General features: G+C 32.9%; 1 protein-coding gene across 7 annotated transcripts in view; it reads left to right on the top strand.

Moving 5' to 3' along the window:
- The window catches only part of LOC100865201 (uncharacterized), a 55,439-nt gene that overhangs the window by 23,613 nt on the left and 9,647 nt on the right, over positions 1–22,179 (top strand). For 3 of the 7 annotated variants that reach the window (XM_012487689.3, XM_012487692.3, XM_086914190.1), the window contains exons 1-8: positions 1,428–2,007; positions 2,454–2,740; positions 11,081–11,218; positions 15,179–15,246; positions 15,326–15,618; positions 17,537–17,841; positions 20,145–21,339; positions 21,794–21,974. In XM_012487689.3, coding sequence (XP_012343143.1) covers positions 1,926–2,007; positions 2,454–2,740; positions 11,081–11,218; positions 15,179–15,246; positions 15,326–15,618; positions 17,537–17,841; positions 20,145–21,339; positions 21,794–21,974 — 2,549 coding nt within the window. In that variant the 5' untranslated portion in view covers positions 1,428–1,925. Of the gene's footprint in view, positions 1–16; positions 125–1,427; positions 2,008–2,453; positions 2,741–11,080; positions 11,219–15,178; positions 15,247–15,325; positions 15,619–17,536; positions 17,842–20,144; positions 21,340–21,793; positions 21,975–22,179 lie in introns of those variants that run through there. The other 4 variants (XM_086914189.1, XM_031917073.2, XM_086914191.1 and 1 more) reach the window with 3 other exon arrangements.

The following is a 22,179-nucleotide window of genomic DNA, read 5'->3' as shown; positions in this document are numbered from 1 at the left end:
TTTTCGTCTTTTCTAGAATCGATCGAACAACGTTCGTATACATCGAATTATTCGAAAATTGGGAAAAATTTCGCGTAAGAAGAACGAGAATAAGGGAGTATCGAAAGAAAAAAATTAGATAAACGTAAGTAGAAGCGTAGAAACGAAGGATGATCGAAGTAAGTAGAAGGAAGGAGTAACGAACAGCTTGATATTCGTGGGACGCGGAGCCCGTCTGCGTATGGACGCGGAATAAATTATCCCCGAACGTTTGTCCTTCTCCATTTCTTATCCCGATCCTCCTCCCCCCGATCATCTTTCTCTACGATCCTTCTCCCACTTTCCCGTCTATAATGATTTCTGATTCGTAGTGGTGGGACGATACCGGAAGTGAAGTCAGAACGGCGGAACCAGACGTTCGCTCAATGGAAAGTTTGAGTCGTTTCAGTCGGTGCGAGAAGGGGCCGAGCGGAGTTCCGCTCGCGTGGAAAATCCGTTTCTTTCCCCCGGCCACCACAGCCACCGCACATTCCCGCTCGCGACTCACGCGTGTACGGAAGAAACTCGTCCAAGAACCGGAGAAACTCGCGTATATCGCGACTTGGCTCGATCGCCAAACGTGAAAAAAAATTCCCCCTTCGGTGAAAGAGGAACGAACGATCGATCTCGTTCGAGTATATACTATTCGATCGTGCTTAGATCGGATTGATCTAACGTTTCTTTCGATCTTAAACAGGAGAGTGATGAATCGAGATTGAGATCACCAGTTGTGTTTTGTGCTTTCATCTTTGCTAATTAATAAATTTTACGAAAAAATAGTGCAGTGACACGCGTTTCTCTTTCACAAGGATCATCGCGGTTTTGCAGAGAATCCAAAGAAATGGATTTTTCTTTGTTCTATCGAGACGATTTTCTTGGAAGAATTTTACAAAAAAGGAGATGACAAAACGTGTGAATAATGTGAATATATCAATTTTTCAAGATAGGAAAAAACATCACAAAACATCTTTTAAAATGAAACTATTAGAAAAAAATCTACGATACATTGTAATTACGTTTCAAACTTTTTTTTTTTTTTTTTTTTTTATAGAGAAAGTGTGCTAAATTTTTAATCAAAAAATTCAATTACTCGTTGCTCGGAAGTTTTATCGAAAAGTTTTATGAAATTAAAATTACAAGTTGAACTTTGTTTATACGTAGAATTTCTTTTATAATTAAATATAAACAGGTTCGTATAACCAATTTTAGGAATGATAGAAATTTCCTCGATTCTATCGATTATGATCTATAACGAAATTAAACAAGAATTCAAATTTGCAAGAAAATTTATTACTTTTCGACGAATTACTTTTTTATTTATTTCATACATATATATATATATATATAAATACAAAATACATTTTAATTCATTGAAACGTTTTTATAAAATCTAAAAAAGACGTGTTAAAATATGGTGGACGATAAAAAAAAAAATAAAGACACAAATGATGATAATTGCATCGTTTTACGTTTTCTTTTTGCAACGTTCACAATGAAATTGTGCAATTCTAATCAAGACTTTGTCCTGATTCTCGACCAAAGAACGAAATACGCTGGTTTACCTCGATCGTAAGGCATAAACGGAGGGTGGGCTTCAATTACGAAAAGGAAGGAATTGAAAAACCGTAAGATGAAGTCTCGTTTCACCGATTAGTTGTATGATTGGCGGTTGATTTTCAGCATTTTCAAGACGAGATGGAAGATATTTTCACGATTGGATGTTCCACGATTAAAAAATAAAATAAGAAGGAATCGCAGCGTTGAATGCGAAAAAAAGAAAGGGAAACTCGACGAAATAACAATAGCTATAGCGACAATACAGATGTGGAACGCTTATTAGCGAGGTATTCGTGAAATGTGAATGAAAACAAGATTTTGGTGGGAATTTGCGACAGTATTTTTCAGAAATGGTCAGCCAACACGCGATGGCCACCACGGTTCGCAAAGTGAAGCAGGAGAATCGTTTGAGGCGACAGAATTTGAACCAAGGTATTCGATGTGAGATATCGTAATAGAGGGGAAAAATAGACGGCGTGCAAAATTTTAAAGAATAACGATTGTCGATCGATCGACTATTTTGATGATTTATCGCTATCTCGAGTCACTCGCTCCTTCTTCTCTCGTTTCGTTTCGTTTTCTCTCATTTCTTTTATTCGAACGAATAAAGAAAAGCCGACTATAGTTAGTATATTTATAAATATATTTGATAATAAGCATTTTATTTGCAAATATTTTCGAATATTGTATTTTTCCATAAGTTATAAACAATTGGTATGAACGGAAATCGATATCCAATACTATACACTATATTATTGATCGTCAATTTGGATAAAAGAAATTGAATTATATGGAAAATCGAAATTAAACAATTTTTTTATTTTATCTCTGCATTCGTGTATCGCGAAGAATAAACGCGAACGAAATATTCGTTCCAGATGAGGAAGGGCTTTACAAGCCTGTACCACCACCGAAACCGGTGCCGAACAATCAAAAGATTCAGAACGGGCAACAGGATAGCAGGATACAGACGGTAGCCGAGCAATCGTCACGGACCATCGTTTCCGGTGTGGAGAGGAACACAACGTTAGACGAGAGCCAACTTCGAAGTTCCGGACAGAACGTTGCACCGGAATACAGGATGCCACCACTCTACGGAGAGGAACAGAGCTCGAGTCAGACTCAACAGCCTGCTAACTTACAGACTCATAGCAGCAAATTTCCGGTAAGTGTATTCGAATACATTTATACACATGAACATGGGGATGTTTCCAATTTTCTAGAAGAAACGGTAATTACAAAACTATATCGAGATCAATATACCGATATTAAACCAACCAAGTATAAATTATGTATTTTGTTTAAATGTAACATTTCGTTCTCACGTTTCGTTAAGCCATGTTTCGCCAACTTTCGATCGAATCGAGTAAATTGATCGACATCGAGTTGTTCAAATCTCATTTTTGTCGATTAAAATTTTTATCGCGTAAAATAAATGGTTGCGATTAAAAGTTGCTCGATGTAAATAAAACAAGACAAAAATCAAAAATCAAATTTTTACGAAAGAAAAATTAGCTACTAATTTCGAGTTTAGACTTCGAGTTTAATATATTGATTGCAACATTGAATAACTTGTATTTTTAACTCTTCGTATATTTTTCCACACATGTAGAAACATTGTAAATTTTAAGAAACGAAAGATATGTTATAAACGAAAGAAGTACGTAATATTATAGCGAGTTGTTCAAACTTTTAATCTTTTCGGTCTACTTGTGCTTACAAAGCACATCGAACCGTATCGGAGTACATATGTATGTGAAATATATATATATATATATAGATATATGTTTAATAATTCCTTCGTTATTATGTTTTCTAACTACATTTTTTCTAAAACATTTTTTACATATGAAAAGAAATTTACGTATTTTAATAGTATAAAAATGATTTTAGAATAACATTTTCTTATTACTTTTTCTGCAATTTCAAATTCTATTAAATATATTCTTCTAATGTAAAATTTAAATTTTATTATTCTATTTTATTATTATTATTATTATAAAGATAAAATAAAAATTTCATTTAGAATCATGGATTAATCTTATATGTTTTTTATTTCTTTATAGGGATATAATCGAGATTTTCGTCGAACAATTAACGTAGATGTTTCTATTTCGCTATATTTGATCAAAATATAAAAAATTAAAATGTAAAACAATAATGGTCGACAATTATATATCTTTCCGATCGATTTTTCACGTCTTTCACGAAAAATTATCATTCTACTTACGTTTACACGAATAATAAAGTAATAAACTTTTGTTTCGAGTTTGAACGGGATTTCCAGCACACCTTGTATATATAACAGCGCAAGAATAGCACGAGCATAGAAAGAATAATGTAGGCGGTTCCGTGCGATGCAACCGCGTAGTCACGGCCAGTGGTGGTGTGTTAATTAACGATGCACCGTGTCCATTAATTCCACGTGCGCGAAAAACGTGCGTGTCTGCGTGCATTGCCACGGTAGTTACATAGTTTCGCGCCATATACAAGCATCCACCGGTTCTGGAAACTTTTGTTATAGACGTGGCGCATAGGCGTGCCGCCGTTCAATTTTACTACCACCGATAACGCGACGGGTTCCGGAGGTGTAACGGGCTGAATATGGCGATTCCAGTCGTGGACTTTGATGCACCTTCGTGTACGGTGACTGGACTCGAGTCGATGAGAAAAAGAGAGAAGAAAAAGAAAAAGAAAAAGAAAAAAACCACGGTTAGAAGTCAAGACGTAGCGCTTTATTCGGTATGGTCTTCGCATCGACTTTCTAGCCTTTTTCTTCTTCTTTTTTTCTTCTTCTTTCTCTTTTTCTTCGTCCTCTTCTTCTTCTTCTTCCTCTTCTTCTTCTTTCTCTTCTTCTTCTTTCTCTTCTTCTTCTTTCTCTTCTTCTTCTTCCTCTTCTTCTTCCTCCTCTTCTTTCTTTTCTTCTTCTTCCTCTTCTTCTTCTTCTTCTTCTTCTTCTTCTACTTATTCTTTCGATATCGTCATTCTGAAATCAAGTAATTTTCCCTTTAATTGCGGTTTTTCTCTACGCTCAAAGTCGGATCTTGTTTAAATTTTTGAGGAATCAAAATCTAGGCTGAATATTTTAGATATTCGCTACTTTATCTGTTGTTTATAATAGCGAAACGTAGCGAATATAAATATGAAATTGGACGTTATCGTCGAAATAATGATAGGACTGTGCAAGTTCTCTTATATGAATCCTTTTGAGCAATGACGGATATTCACGGACTATTATATTTCTTCAGATAGGATTTTTCCCGATCTAGGTCATTGTTGGATTCATGAGGATTCGTAGTTGTTTACAACGGATTCTGCTGATAACGTGGCAGGTAGATACACGTATATATAGTATTGCTTAGATGATGGTTATGCATAAACGTAGCCGCAAAAAAAGCGAAGACATATAGACATATGTAGAAGCTAGGTTCGAAACGCTACGTGTTTCGATATGAATGATGCGTTCTTCTTGTACAATATGTGAGATTTCTATTTCTTAAAAATGACGTACGATATATGGACTGTGAAATGAATGTATTTGTGTAATATGTGAGATTTTTATTTCTTAAAAATGACGTACGATATATGGACTATGAAATGAATGTATGAAATTAAAAATGTCTTACGTGATAACGAATAAATAAGTGAATAAAAATAATGAAAAGTTTCATAAGAAAAAAAAAATTAAATAATCATTAATAAAGGTCAGAATGTATTTTGCGGCGCATTTATATTATCAATTTAATTGCCGATAAGCGAATCGGTTTGAAAGTTTTTTCCCAAAGTATTGTGGTTTTTTAATTAAATCGATCGTCATGGAAGTAAAATTGATTCGTCATCAACCATCTGTCCAATGTCGCATCGGGAATATATTTTATTCGTATTCAGTCATATATTTTTTTTGCTGTTTCTTTAGATACAAATAGATAGTAAATGCATACGTGATATTTAACTGGTTCAAAAAATATTCGCATATTTAATTTCAATTTATATTTTTTGTATTGCATCAATTATAAATATCATTATAATAATATCGTCTACTATCGTCTATTGCATTACGAAGAAAAATCAGAAATTAAAAAAACTAAACTAAATTAAACTAAATTAATAATTATATTAAATATACTAATTGTAATGCATTAACGATGATGATATGAAAAAAAAATTACATTTGAGAAAAATTATTTGAGAAAAACTATGAGAAGAATCTATTGCCATACTTGCTGGCAAAACTGAAGGAAAGATACTTGTTCGAAACGTGTATCGTCTTTCGTGCGAACAAATTGTACGGATGCTAGAACAAACTACGTAATTAGTATTGTAATTTTACAGGTATTCGGTTTTTCTTGCGCTCTACCGAGAATCAACGACTCGTTCGCTTGTCTCTTACCGTTGATGGACAAAGAACCGTACGATAAAAATACGGGCGCAAAGTCGATTCTGCGAAACAATTGTCGAGGAATATCAAGCAGCTAGCGATATATTCCATGACGGAGAAATGTTTATTAGAAACAATACGATGCAATACGATTGTGTATACGAAACATTATAACGCTTTGTTCTGATCTCGATCGTATGATGAGACGAGAAACGTTATTAACTTTCTCTCCTAAAATAAAAATGACCAATTTTTCGATGGAAATTGTGAAACGTGGATCGTGATACGGATAATGAGAAATGGAAAACGAAACAAAGTTATCCGTAGGATGTGCATTGGGTCGCGAAGCTTTGCGAATAAATTTTTGACGAACGTGAACGTAATAACAAGAGACGTATTAAATTCCATAGGGAAGACAAGCAAAACGCGTGAATTTAATATCCTCCTTGATGTTCCGCGTTGATCGTGTAGAAGTATATCAAAGAGACGCTCTTAAGAGCGCTTTGACATTCTCCTTTCAAGAGGAATGAAAGCATTTTATTCCCGTATCCTCCCTCCATCCCTTCGTTTCTATCCACCCCTCTTCTTCAATGCTCCATTTCTCCTCTGATATCAACTTCTTCGATCTCGGGCTTCTTTCTCTTTGAGGATAAGCAACCACTCGATCCCTGTGTATACGACCGTACGCAAACCGGTGCTTGGATGCGTGTGAGAAAAATGCGCGCGAGTTTTCTTTACAAATTGCGCATGGGAACACTCGTGAGATGACTCGTTCGAAAACTCGTTCGAATGCGGCAAACTAATGAAAATTAGATCGCCGTGATTCGTTAATTCCATGTTTCCGTTATGTTCAGATGTTTGGAATAATCATTTAACAATAGCGTGGCTTCATCTGTTCCAATGAATTTGCACTTTTGATCGATAATTACGAGACTGTTCCGTAATCTTTTCTTACATTTTTTATTTCTCAACAGAATTTTTTCGAAATAGTAGTAAATTGTCGTATACGCGAGTAATCTTCATCTTTTCGTCAAATTAATTTTTATAAATGAAAAACACGATATTTTCATTTTTTTCGATATCGCGGATAAACTTTTTTTTAATTAAAAAATAGACGGAATAAATTTTGAAAGATTTTTTTTCTTTTTTTCAATAAGATAGACGAAATAAACGAATCGTAATCTTTGATACCTTAGTTTTTTTTATCTACGACTATGAGATTATTACATTTTTGGTCATATATATATATATATATATATTCATAAATATTTGCGTAAAAAAAAATCGTGTAGAGAGATTTTAGATTATATTTTAATTTTTAATTGCCAATAAATAAAAAACAAGCTATATAAAGAAATAATATTAATTTGAATTATATATTTTATAATTAACTCGTGGGAATACGAGAATGAAACGAATTTTATTTCGTTAAAATATAACATAATAAATATTTTAAATAAATAGATTTTTTATTATTTTATTTTTTATTATTTCATTCCAATACAATACATCAAAATCGTTATTAATAATTATTAATACGAGGATAAATTTTTTAATAATTTCTAGTTTTTTCTAGATGAGTTTTCTCTAATAATTGAATCTAGATGAGCGAGTATAAAGTTAATTTAAAGTATAGATAATATTTGTTGTATACAAATAATATTATTAATTGAGAATAATGTGTTCGTTTTTGTAATTCATAATATAAACACTAATAATTGTTATTTTGTTAAGCGATCATGTTTGAATAATTAATCGTAATTTTTTTCCATTGATTTATCGCTCGAAACAAATTACAAACTTGTTCCAGATTTTAATTAGATACATTTGCATAATCGTTGTAACATATTCGTGATTTTCTAACGCGAAGAATCTATTTTCTAAACGATATTTTTATTATATATCCCATTATAAGAATGGCGTTAAAAGTGACGCATTGACTAGTTCCATTGACGATATATTTATCTCATAAGGAGAATATATGTTAAAGAGAGAGAATGTTACTTTACATTTTAAATTCTTCGTCTGATTTTATTCGAAAATATTTTCATTTTAAGATACATATATGTGTCTAAAATTGATATTTTTTAAAATTGATTTATGCTTTTGATAAAAAATAATAAATATTCTCATCTCATATGTCAAGTTGATGTTATAATCAATAATAATCTTCAAGATACAATAAATTGGAAGTAATTTTAAATCGGACGTTAAGATATTATATTTCTATATCAAAATGTCAACTACTTAATTTTTTTAGCTCGATATCTCTGTTTCTTGTTTTTAATATCTATCTCTTCCATTATTTCTTCTTCCATCCCCTCTTTTTCTCCTTTCACTTTTATTCATCGTTCATCGACTAACGGGAAATGATACGGGTCTACCTAACCTTTCGTTTGTCATTTACAGAGAGATACGTTAAATTATTTTTTTTAAATGTATTTTTGTGCGTTATATAAAATTATTTTTCATTCAATATTTCATTCTTCTGTTTCTTTCTTCTAGTTAAAATGATATTATTTAAACGTATTAAAGATCGGGAAGTACAAGAACGATATTTAACGTGCTGATTAAACATATCATTCGACATATTATAAAAATTTTCAACGATATATATATATATACTTTTATTCATCATTCTTATAGAGTTTAATTTAAAAATCAAACAGGCGTATGATAAATCAAATTTTCTTTAAATAATATGAAAAATTTATTTAAGATAAAATTATTTTATTAATAATCTAATTGAACTTCATACAATTCATCGTACAATTTCCTGTAATATTTCGATATATCGTTGATAATTAATTAATATTTCGATATTTCGATATATCGTGATGTATCTTGGGTAATCGATCACGATTAAGTGCAACGTTTGTTTCGTTATATAATTTGAAATAGAGAAAGATCAATAGCAACGATTGAATAGAACGATCGAATTCACTCGTTATTTTCTTAACGAGTTTTCTTTTAAATGGAGTGTTAGGAAAAAATAAAATTTACTTATTTCTATCTATTTATATTTATTTCAAAAAATTTAATTTTTTTTTCAAAACGTTTGTGATTTGTTTGTAAAACGTAAAAAGATTTTACGTATATAAATAGTATAGAAAATAAATAAGGAGAGCAACATATTGAGTTAAATTAAATTTAAATTAAATTGAATAAAAGAAAAGAAAGGGAAGGAAAGGAAGAGAGGGAGCAAGAAAGGAGCGTAGATTTAAATGAGTACAGAATATAGCGTTTGTTAGTTGTGAGACGAACGAAGAAGGCCCGACATATGCTCCACATTCTAGGTGAAGCATTGCGTGGAAGATGGTGGTTCGGTGAAATCTTCGGTAACAGTTCGTTGTACATCGGTTACGTTCTTGGGAAAATTCTCAGAGATTCTGAGCCGAGACAAAGGAGGCATCATACTTGCGTACCGTTTACCGGAAGTTGGGAAGGGGGTTGCGATAGCCGTTTAGATATATCACTTTTCCTCGTGGTTCGCCCCCTCCCGGAGGCGAGAACAAATCGGAACAATTGTCGATGACGACATACTTTTGTCCTACATATATTTCTATTTTCCCGACTTGACAAATTTGTCCTCCCGCAGCTTTTGTTGCATCAATCGACAATCGTATTACGTACGTATCTTGCGTTTAAATGCTTGCGAATTATTCACAGAATCTTTCGTGAAATCTTGAGTGAGTATTCTCAACAACGAGTTTCTTCTGGTGTTTCGTTTACTTATGAAATCACGATGCTTAAGAAATGATTAAATGCAATTGTTGTCTGGTGTGCGGCAATATTTTAAGAACTTAAATAAGTGGATAATAGCGTTAGATAGTTAAAATAATATTAAACGATTAAGCGGAAATCGCAGATGTAATATATACAATAATATACGATAATACATACGATACAAAACACTCTGTTATTTGAAAATCTATTATCCGAATTACTCGAAGAATCAAGTACACGATACAAATATTCCGTTGATAGAGATATGATAAATGACATCATTTTATACGTGTAATTACGATAGAAGATTTTCAATACGAAATGAATCTCCATATTGAACAATAGGGAACATAGGGAAGGATAATAACGTCGCAACACAATTTGCGGTTGAAATTTGTATTAAACGAAGCGAGACAAAGAAACCGGTCCGTTTCCGTCTCGTTTCCGTATCTAGAGCGTATAAAGGACAATATAATTAATTTTTAAATAACCGAAAGAAAAGTTTATTATCCCGCGGTAAACCGAACAATTTCTCAAACTACGTATATTTCTAACGAGATAAAAAGAAAAAATACTTGACACGCGTAACGATGAATCCGTTTCACAAATTATAACACGCGTATAAAAGTTAATTGGTAAAAAGATCGAATGCCACCGATGTCGATCTTAGTGTTTTTCCATTTAGAGATCGAATCGCGATTTCAAGGCGAGTTTAGTTCAGTGACACCTCTTTTTAGACGCGTCATTATGTATATGCACGCAAAGATATACGAGAGGTTCGTTCGCGAGTCGTGCTCGTGAACTTCCAGATCCTGTTCTCGATCTTGTTTGGAAAAATTGAACGAACGTCGTGGAAGTGAGATCGACGTTTACGATGAGAAAGAAATCTCTATCGGTTGTTGTCATCGTAAAAGACTCGTATTTTTAACGCGTGTCTATCGTCTATCGGTATCAATACTGATTTTTCTTCGACAATATTATTTTACAAAGTTGGGAAAATTTAAAATACATCGAAACAAATATATTATTAATTAAGAAACTAAAAGTACTTTAGTATAAGCAAAGTGATTACGTATAAAGTTATATTATATTTATAAAAAAATATATTTAATTTTACATTTATAACTTTATTGAAAATAATTTAAACAGTTAAAATTTTTTCAAACGTAAGACAAATTTTTCGAGAATTTTTTTGAAATATATTTTTATTTAAAAATCTTCATTTGATTCTATGATTCTTTTATAACGTTTTATTTAGATTTTATTATCCTTTGTATAAATTTGATTATAATTTATTTATTTAAAATGGATTATAATTAAAACGTAAATAATGTTTAGAAGAGAAATAGAAATAAAAAAAAAATGAGCGAAATAACAATACGATCTTTTTTTAATTTACAGATTGAACGCGAAGTTGTTCTATCATCGGGAGATAAAAATTCAAAGATTCCTATTCTGCACGAATACAAACAAAGAACTGCCGGAAGAGTGGCTATTGCACCGGATGCACCGATCAAGCAGCAAGCTTGGGTTCAAGAGGTGAGTTAATTCTATCTAATTCTCTATAATAGTTATTAGATTAGGAACAATAATGTAATATTTTATAATATTTAGTCAGTTGCAGTGAAAAACGTTGATACACGCAATAATATACATTATAATATATATTATAATTAGATATCTTTATATATTAATTTCGCATTGATTCTAGTATATAACGCAATGTGTTATTATTCAACAAATTAGTATCGATCAATCACAATATGATACGTGAATTAAACGTTTAATAATGTTTTATATCTCTTAATTTATATATCATAATCGATCAATTATCAGCGTTTACTATTTATTTTGGAAAATATCTAAAAGTTTTGAATAGCTTTCGAGTTTTACGTATCTTTGATGTAAAGCATATTTAAATATTAAAATTATTGTTACTTCGTACGTAAAATACTTCACTCGTGATCTTCCATCAAATCGATAAAGTTCAGTGAAATGTTAAGGGTCGAATTTATACGCATGAAAACATCATGTTATTTCTTTTTATGGTTTACCATAAAATCCGAGCACTTGTTGAAAATGGAACATGTTATTGATCTCTCTCTCTCTCTCTCTCTATAAATATATATATATCGTATATATAAATCGTGGATTGACCGTGTGAAAACGCAATTAAGCAGTTAATCGTCGTAAAATCGCGATCATTGCAAAATCATTGATTGGCTCACGCGAGTGTAACTCGTGCGCTGGTCGGACACCTACGTGAATTGCTCGAGGTGTGAGTAGGTGGCGATAATGCACGTGCCACGGGATATTGTTTCACGATCGTAGGTTAGAGACGGATGTGAGCGTCAAAGGGCGTGCAAAGAACGTGGAAAATTATCTTTCGGTTTGATCCGCGTTCGAATCTTTCTTTCTCTATCGCAATCCCATGCGACCAGTGTTTCAATTATCATTCGCGTTTTTGAATCATAATTAGAATCTCGGTGATTAAGCGTTTTAATACGCGAATGAAGAAAATATATTTTTCTATCAAAATTGCGTTATAATATCTACTACTAAATTGTTAATCCTCTGCTAAAGATCAGATTCATCTCGATTCCATATTATAAACGCGATATCGTTGCTAGATATCGCTAGATGCTTGTTATATTTGTTATATTATTATTATATTGTGAAACAAAGGAAGTATAGCGATATACTAAAAAAAATCATCCAATGAGATTATAAGATTTTAACGTATAATAGTACGATGATATGCAAAATTACGTATTTTATAATATATATTTTATAATAACGATTCAAACGTTATTATTGTACGAATAACAAGACTCGATAAAATGTACATTATAAAACATTGTTTTTCATAATCGCTAATAAAAGAAAAATAACAAAGCGTGCGTGGATTTTTTTCGTGGATAAAATCAACCTATTGTTTTTGACGATGTAGGCGGTCTGCAAATCTGTTACTTCTGCTTCTCTTTGCTTGTTCTACGATGTAATTTTTTTTTTTTTTTTCATCGTATCATTTTCATCGCGTCGATCTTTTCTTTAACTATCATAATTGAGAGAAAAAATAATTTTGTGTAGACGTATAATTTATTACGTCTTAATTTGATATTTACGTTAAATTTAGATAAAATGATGCGGTTTTTCTTTTATTTTATTTTAAAAGAAATGTAAATATTTAATTACACATTTCTATGTTCGATCGCATGAATAAAATTGAAACTTTCTAAATACTTTTTAATGTAGCTTTTTGCACTTGAAACAATTTATCCAATTTGAAGAAAATCTTTACGAACGTGTTGATAAATCGTGTCGATTTATTTTAATTTCGTTTTTGAAATTTTTTTTATTCGATTTAGTTTATGGCTGGAACGCAAAGAAATGGTAAAAAATTGATGAAAGTTAAGGACATTTCGTGTGCACGGAAATCATGAAATATTCATAGCTCGATGTGCGTCAAACGAACGAGAGAATGTTGCGGAGTTAAACATAGGCATGTTCATTTTAAGGTACGCTTTAAGGTATATGTGGAATCAACCTCGTTCGTTTACGATACTGTGTATAAAAAACTGTAATTACTAACTTTGCCGACATTTATACATCGATTATTTTATCGCGTGAAAATACTGCTTAATTATTAAATTGTTTAATGAGAATGATGAAAAAAAAAAATGTGTTTCTCTAAATTTTCTCTGTTAATCTATATTTCAATTAATGGTTCTTTAAAAATAATGATGGATATGATGTTACGTATATGATTTTGATTTTTAGATCGATATAGATCTCGCGAAGCAATTGCCATTTCGAATCGAGATTTTTTTTATTAATCGTTGCCGAAAATTCTTCGATATTCAAAAAGTAAAGATTAGAAAAGTACGTGATATTTTATAATATTTTATAAGCTACGATCAAACGAAATAATAATATTTTTCCCTTATATTTTTATTCTACAAAGTAGAGAGGGATATAAAAAAGAAAAAAAAGAAAAGAAAGAAAAAAATCAACGGCAAACTGTATGTAGCGACTAAAGTGAAATATAAAATGATACGACACGAGGAATAAACGTAAGTAAAATACGTACTTGTACTTTCGTTTGTGAAGATTTTGATAATAAATTTAATTTTTTAGAAGAAAGAAATTAAAATTAAGCGGTGATCATCGATGAACGAAAGTAGAAATTATACGAAAGAAAGAGAGGAGGAAAGAAAAATACGAATTATGATTCGACGAACGGAAGATATAACGTAAGAACGTTAGTTGGAAACGATTAACGGTTAACATTTTAAATTCGATTTTTCGCCGGCTGTGCAATTCATACGTTAGATTTTAGCGCGGTGTAATCCTCGACACGGTAGCTGTGTGCAGGGATCATAAGTCAGAAAATCTTTTTTCGTATGCGCAAAGCGTGTCACGGAGCCCTACGGGCACACAACTTGGCTGGCTACCCCTCTTTCCCTGCCCTCCTCTCTCTTTCTATCTATCAGGATGACAGTGTCAGTTGTTATTCCAACCGCATCCCTTCCTAAGAACCGGGAGGATTCAGTCCGACAACTTTGAAATTCCCTCTGCGGTTTAAACGGACACGTTGCCATTAGCCGCCCGCTGTCCTCTTCCACGGAGAATTGTTTTCGGTGGATTCCGGTAAATTGCGTCGAGAAATTTCCCTCTACGCTCTCAACTCTGCGCCGAGAAATGTGCGTTTTGCTTCACGCGAGAGAAATATTCGTGAGGCAAAGATGATTCGAGTAAGTTATTCGGAGAGAAACTCCGATAAGGGGATAAATTAATAATTAAATTATATTATAATAAATATTATATATTAAATATATTAAATATTTTTATAATCAATAATTATAATAATTAATTAATTTTTCATCGATTGGTGTATAAATTATTTATACATTCGCAATTTTTTCCATCATTTTACATATCGTGTATAATTACGATATATTTTTATGAAAAAGTTTCCAATTTGCCAATAAATGGCAGTAAATGAGAATAATTGATACAAATGTCACGACAATCTTGTTGTAAAACGAGTAATTTTTTTATACGTGTTCTCACAGAGTTGTCAAAGAAAGGAAAAAAAAATCAAAAGTTATTCAGTAAAAGTTAATACGATGTAACAACGAATCCTATATTTTTCTTTGCTGTATAAAATACATAAAATATCTCCACGAGGATTAATTGCTCGTAATTGCGTGTCCTCTCGCAAAAGTTTTAGTATTGTTTCCCAATTATTTTATATCCGCATCGCATTCGCAGAAATAATTTTTCGGATCCGAATTTCGGATCAAATAGAATTGAAAATGGAATAAAAGTAACTCTGTCCAATTAGATTTCGGTTTATCGATGTCGGAAACATTTGAATTAGAGAATTATGTAAAATAACGCGAAAGGAAATACGAAATGGACGGACGGGAGAAGGTAGATTGGATCATGCGAAGGGTGGAACGACAGGTTGAAAGGACGATGTAAACGATTTTTCAGGGAACTCAGATGCAAGAAGTGAGACAAGAGGGCCAAGCGAGGAGTTATCAAGCAGCGGAATCATACGCGTAAATATCCTCCTTGTATCGTACCGCACGGTGAATCCGAGAATTGATTTTCCCCCATAAAATGGCAATTTCTCCGAAGGTCGACGTCGGTTGGATCGGCGCCAAGGACGACCAAGATCGATGAAGAGAAAAGCAAATCGATCTCGAGGACTTATCACACGATTAAGGACATGATATCGAGCCGTTTCGGGCAGGGCCGCAAGGACGTTGAGCCGGAACCGGAGGCGAGTTTGAACAACGTTACGGAAGAATTGAGAAAATCGAGTAGGAGCATCGATGAGGAGGAGGCCAAAAAGAAGGATGGGATTTATGGGAAACCGCGGGCTCAAGATCCTCCCCTTAATATGCAACAATATCCGAAGAATGCTTGTAGTAAGTATTACTTTGCCAATCAATTAAGATTTAACGAGGATTTAACGAGAAAGAAAAGTTAAGTTTTCTTCGACTTAATTAATATCTTAAATTTATATCGTTTGGCGAGATTATATGGATAGGGAAGGAAAAATTTAACTCGTAAAACTGCAAGGAAACAAGGAAAAATTAGTAAATACGATAACGTTGATATTTTATATCAAAAAATGGTTTTTAAATCTAGTTAAACTAGGTCACTTGGATAATTGGTTGGAAACCAATCGATCATTCGGTTGGAAATTTGGGATCCTTTACTTTGCAACTAATAGGGTTGTAGAAGGTTTCTTTATCGGTAGCGAAATCAGTTCGCGACGTCGCACTTTCACGATTCACTTTTTAATGGAATCTACATTTAGCTACACTCTAATTTCGTATCCATCCAATGTATCTTTCATCCAAAAATCGACATTTGTCTATCCTATATTATTAATTTTAAAAGTTAATTGGAAGGGAAGGGAGGGGAAAGAATCAAATAAAACGAAAAAATTCTCTCCGATGGATATTGCGAATAATGGAATAAAAAATTTACAGAATTATAACATCGTGAATTTATAGTGGTTTTTAGAAATTCAACTTTCGATTCAAATATATTATAATGCTTCCCGTCTATTCGTGGAACGGGTAATGCAAGCACTGAATAAAATTCAACGTGAAACGTGTTTTCGTGCGAAGAATTTTCGATAATAGAATTTCATAAAATATTTATATATCGTAATAATACATATAAACCGAATATATTTTCACGAGAATTATTTTCATTTAAAATTATTCTTTTAATACATGTTTGATTATCGAGTTCGTTATTTTTAACAATTATTCTTGTTTAAAACTTTTTTCGAATTATTTTCTAAAAACAAAATATAAAAATAACTATTACATAACGATATATAAAAATTTTGTTGGAAAATTGACTTGTAGATACGAATATTGTAAGAGAGAGAAAAAAAAAAAAAAAGAAAATTTATATCAAATGTAAGCAGCATTACATTGAAGCAAAAATAAATTCTATTTACTTAACGTAAGTTGGTATATATGTTAAAATAAAATCTTGTCAAATGGAAATAAAAAAAAGCAATGCAGTGATTCAAGTTCGATCAGGATTATTGATTAAATTCTTATTTATACTCTTAATTAGTCGAACGAGAGATAATAAGAGTAAATAAGTTGTATACAGATTGTTACGAAATAAAAGTTTCTGTATCATTATTCTATTGTGAATTTGGAATCGCCGTCTCTTAATAAAACGGAAGAAATAAGAATTAAAAATTAGAAATAAATTCTGAAGTGGTAAAAAATAATGTATTTACACGATTGAAAATAATCTAACATTTTACGAAAAAAAAGGATAATAAAAAATATTAATTTACGAAATTTATGAAATTTGTCGATATACGAATTATCTAGCGTTGTAAAGTGTATTTTTATCATTTATTACAAAGAATTTATCTACGTAAGGAGATCGTATTTTAGAATAAAATTATCGTCTTTGAAACATATTTAAATCAATTAAATATAAATAGATTTTATCGTTTCTTTTGCTATAAATGCTCAAACTATTTTTTCGTAAAATCTTTTATTACGCGGACATATCATTTCAATTCTTTATTATTTTCTAGATAATTAACGTTTTAAACTTTCCGCATAAGGATTACAGTTTATTCCCATTCACGGAGAACAAATTTATTTTAGTTCGTCTCTCGCGAATCATCGTATCGTACGATGAACTTTCGTAAATGAATATTTAGAAAAGAAAACCATTATATACACACATATATATATATAACGTGTCGAAATTGCGCTTATTTAAACCATCTGCCACCATCTACCATCTACGATGTAATGGATAATAACGTTTACGTAATATTTGAAAATGGTTTAGGTCAGTACGGACACTCGTATAGTTATCTGAACAATCAGCAGAACGTACCGCTTCCTGGACAACTTCAACCAACGTCGCAAATTCAACCCAATTTACCGGGTCAAAGTGCTCAGCTTCACGTGACGCATCACACTCCACCAGGAGGGGTTCAAACGGTTCATCAAACTCAAGTTGCTGGTTTCGGGCAATCGGCGACAGGTGGACAGCAGGTGCAAAACGTTGCTAGGGAATACGTTGTACAGGGACCATCTGGATTGCCGAGTCAGCAATTGCATCAAGCACTTCATCAGAATCCTCAGAACCAGGTAATCTTTGATTTCCGTACAATCGTCTTTCGACTAGTTGTTTTATTTCGCTTACGAATCGAAATTCTTTCTCTATTGACGAATAAGTAGGGCAAATAAGCGTGAAAGTTATTACGATGAAAATTACTTTGACAGCCAGCAATTTTCTTCCGATAGACAAGATGTTCACTTCTTTTAAATATGAATCGACGTTGTTACGTAAATATATATTTGAAGTTTTATTAAAAAATTATTATAAAATGATACGAAATATAAAGTAATTTATGATATCACGTTAGAATAGTACATAAAATAGGTATATTTATGGAGAATCGATATAATCGATCTTTCGAGAAAAGTGAGATATTTTAATATTATAGTGCGTGATTCGTTTAGAATAAACTAAAAAATATTCTATTCTCCGATGACATATAATTTTATTTCATCGTTTTTGTTATCGAGCAACAGGAATGGCGAATAAGAATTTATCACAATTGAAATAAAATAAAATAATGCCATAAAAAATATGAAATAAAAATATGAAAAAATTGCGTATTTTTAATTAAAAAATTGGAATATGGGAGGAATTTATTGGAAAAATTTTCAATTTTCCTATAACGAATATTTGAAAAGTTTTATTATTCGTTACTTCCTACATCTGTTCTAAATGATAAATAAAACGTTTAAGAATTGAAAGAGAAACGGTTAACCATTTTCAAAACTATAGGATAATTATTACAATCTTAATGATTAAATTTACATAATATCGATAATTTTTAATGTATACGAGATTAAACTCGTGAGATAAAAGGTACATATTACGAATAAATTTGATTTAATAAAACTTCGCTCTAATTGGATATACTTGGAAACTACTAATCATCTACTAATGGTTAAAAACATTTAATGTGCATATGTTTATCGTTAATTTTTACATTAAAAAATCCAACTTATCTTTTTATCCGATAAATAATTATACTTTCGAATTTTGAATTTCGTTGCAATACTTAAATCCAACGAATAACGATAAATTGAAGAAAACAATTTATTTTCTCGCCGCTATCGATCGTTTGTTAAATATTCAACGAGACAATAGTTCCTCGTAATAGATTTCAATTTGGATTATTCGCAGAAGCATTTTTAGACGTTCTACTGTGGTCGCTGTTTCCAATAAAAATCCCGCGTGGAAATTTTATTTCGAACAAGAGAAATGTTTGGACTGATGACTATTTCCGGTTTGAGCAGCGGAAACATTACTTTTTATGTAAAAAAAAAAAAAAAAAAAAAAAGAAGAAGAAGAAAAAGAGAAAGAAAAAAAAAAAGAAATCTTTTCCTCGTATAAATTCCTCGTAAAAAAAAGCATATAACGCGACACATACATCCTATTCAAATAGCAGCAGTGCACGTGATACGTATTCCATATTTATGCCATCTAAAGCCGACCACACGCAACACGATGCACCGTGCGTACCTTCGAAATTTATTCGCATCCCGAAACAACGCGTCACATCGACAAATTTTTGATCGGTTTCTGGTTATTCCCTGGCAACATTCGATATGTGTAGTTTAACGACACATTATTATTACCGTTTGATCATCGAGGAAAAGTTAAGTTTCTAACTTCTAAGTTCGCGGATATAATATAATAACAATTTTTTAATATCCTTGAATTTTGCAATAGATTCTTACTTCATCCAAATCTAATTAAATAAAATTCATCCACAAGTTATCATAACGGTACGTTATTAAAGACAATTAATTAACAAGTAATTGCAAAAAATCGGCGAATCGCTGCGAATGGCGTTTCTAATTAATACGTAAGATAATTAATGGAAATGCAAATTGCAGAAATTAGAAGCAGTTAGAATGGTAAAAAAAAATAAGAATGCGAATATGTTGGCTTCCGTATTCGAGACGCGAGTAAACTGACAACTAAATTAGTAATATGGATGCGGATAGTAGATAGAAGATCATTATGGTACGTCGTCGTTACATTCTGAAAGATGTTGTTAGCTTATTACGAGAATTCCTTCGAATTCGATACAATTATTTATTTGGAAGGTAACTGTAATCGAATCGAGGATTCTTTCGATTCGATTTTATCGCGTGATTATCTATATTTTAGATTAAGATAAATACATTTAAACGCGATATTACATTACGCGTATATTACATTACGAAGATAATATAAAATTGCTAAAAAAAAAAGTATATTCGAAAACGTGTTCGTAATTTCGTAAAAAATCGAAAGAAATCGAACGAGAGCTTTCTCCCAGATTCGAAAAAATTTGATCGATTAATCGAGGAATCGTTTTCCGCATAAGGGCCAGAACACGCAGATGCAAAAGTCTCACGGTTTACCGATTCAACCTCATCAAGTGGGGAATTCGATGCAGCCATCGAATCAAAACTTTCAAAGCGCTCAACAATTGATGCATCAGAATCAGAGTCATCATCAGAGCCCTAGATTCGCCCAACAACACGCGCAGAACATGCACCAACGTCAACTGATCCAACAGATGCATCAACAACAATTGGCCGGGCAGCAGAACGCCAACCAGCCAGGAGTCAGGAACGTGCAACAGAGTTATTTCTCGAACAACGTGTCTTATCAGCAGTACCAGCAAGCCCGACAGGCTATGTCAAGATCTCAGATCGATCTACCCAGCACTTCGAGACAAGCTCAAGAACTGAGGCTGCCCGGCCAAGAGGTATACTATCATTACGCTCAAGGCCGGCCTAGGTACGGTGTACCGCAAGTCTACATGAAGACCGAAAGTAATCAAGAGGCCGAGTTCCAACGACGAAACTCGACCAAAGGTATCGAGAAAGCTGCTTCCCAACCGCAACTCTGCTACGAGGACGAGAGGGTTGTTGCGAACGATCCCCAATCGAGGAATCCGATAATAGATCCTATCAAGGGTCTGACGGTTGATCCGTTGGACAAGGAACGGTACGAGATCACGGTGGAGGATCACGGTGGTGGAGTAACAGCCGAGTTTGGAAGAAGCGATTCTCAAAGAAAGGAGACCGAGTATCGACCGGAGACAAGCTTCGGTATACGCAGAGACGACGCTGTCAGGTGTTCGAAAAGGGAACAAGAGCAAATAGGGATGGGTGGGCAAGATGGGCAGGAGTCGGAAGGAAGTTCGGTGCAGAAGAGGATCGAGGAGTTGCAGAAACGAGCCGAGGAGAATCATTATAACGGGAAAGTGTCGTCGAAGGAGGGTATGGAAGGGGCGGAGGTAGGTAAAAGTTCGTCCACGACGAAAATTGGAAACGGCGATGGACCAAAGAGAATGGAGAATCAATACGCAAAGGATCTTGTTCCGGCGAAATCCGAGGTAAGAAAAGACGAGCTGGAACATGGGATCGGTCGATTGAAAATCCAAAATCAGGGATCAGGATCGGATTACGACAAAGCCGGCCAGAGTTCCTCGAATGTTGATTCGGGGAGAGGATCGGCCGTTTATTCCAGCGGAAGGCGGCCACCACCGGAAGATCAAACTCATCAACCAGGTTTGTTGTTTGCCAATTTCTTTCCTCGCCGCGATAAATGACTTCCGCAATTTCTCTAAACATTCTCATAAACTTGAAACGATAGTAATATATTCATGGGCCGTTTTTAGAGAATCGAATCTAAAGATTAAAACAAATACGAAACTCATTAAAATAAAAATTTTCGTAGTAAACGAAAAGAGACAACTTGACATTTTTCTATATAAAAAAATTTTTTTTTTTTTTGCGTTTGTTTCGGTCTCTAGAATCGATCCTCCAAAGATATCTCACGAATATAATATATCAATACTATATATGATTATTCGAAAAATATTTTAACTACGATCGAGGAGAATAAAATTATTTGAGTAAATATTATAAGATAAGAATTATAAAGGAATCGACGAAACTTTTCTGTAATAGGCAAAAAATTGATATTAAAAGATAAATGATCGATTTTTATCCATATCTCCAGTACAAGACTCAGAATGGGTGGACATTGTGGAATCCGAATTGAGAAGTATTTTAGAGCCGAGAGATGTGCCCGCTATGGCGCATTCCACTCTATCTGAAAGCGTATCATCGGTAACTCCACCCCTGCCGCCGCTTTCACCCCATGAAAGTCCCAGAACATCGAGAAATCGATACTCGGCGAGGTAACGTTCGAACTTTGAACAGATCTCTTCTCGTAACCGATGTCACTTCCGGTCACTGCTCCTTCAGCTTGCTCCTCTCCGCGTAGATCGAAACATCGATATCGAATCGATCAAAATGTTGAGCATACATTGTAGACCGTAGATCGAGCGTGCTTTTTTTTTAGAGAGCGTAACAGAGGCTATCGAAACTAGAATCAATTTTTTT

Source organism: Apis florea, unplaced genomic scaffold (genome assembly GCF_048593485.1).
Source record: "Apis florea isolate Af1SG1 unplaced genomic scaffold, ASM4859348v1 contig_3585_pilon, whole genome shotgun sequence".
Classification (NCBI taxonomy): Eukaryota; Metazoa; Arthropoda; class Insecta; order Hymenoptera; family Apidae; genus Apis; species Apis florea.
This window is presented reverse-complemented; position numbering and strand designations above follow the sequence as displayed.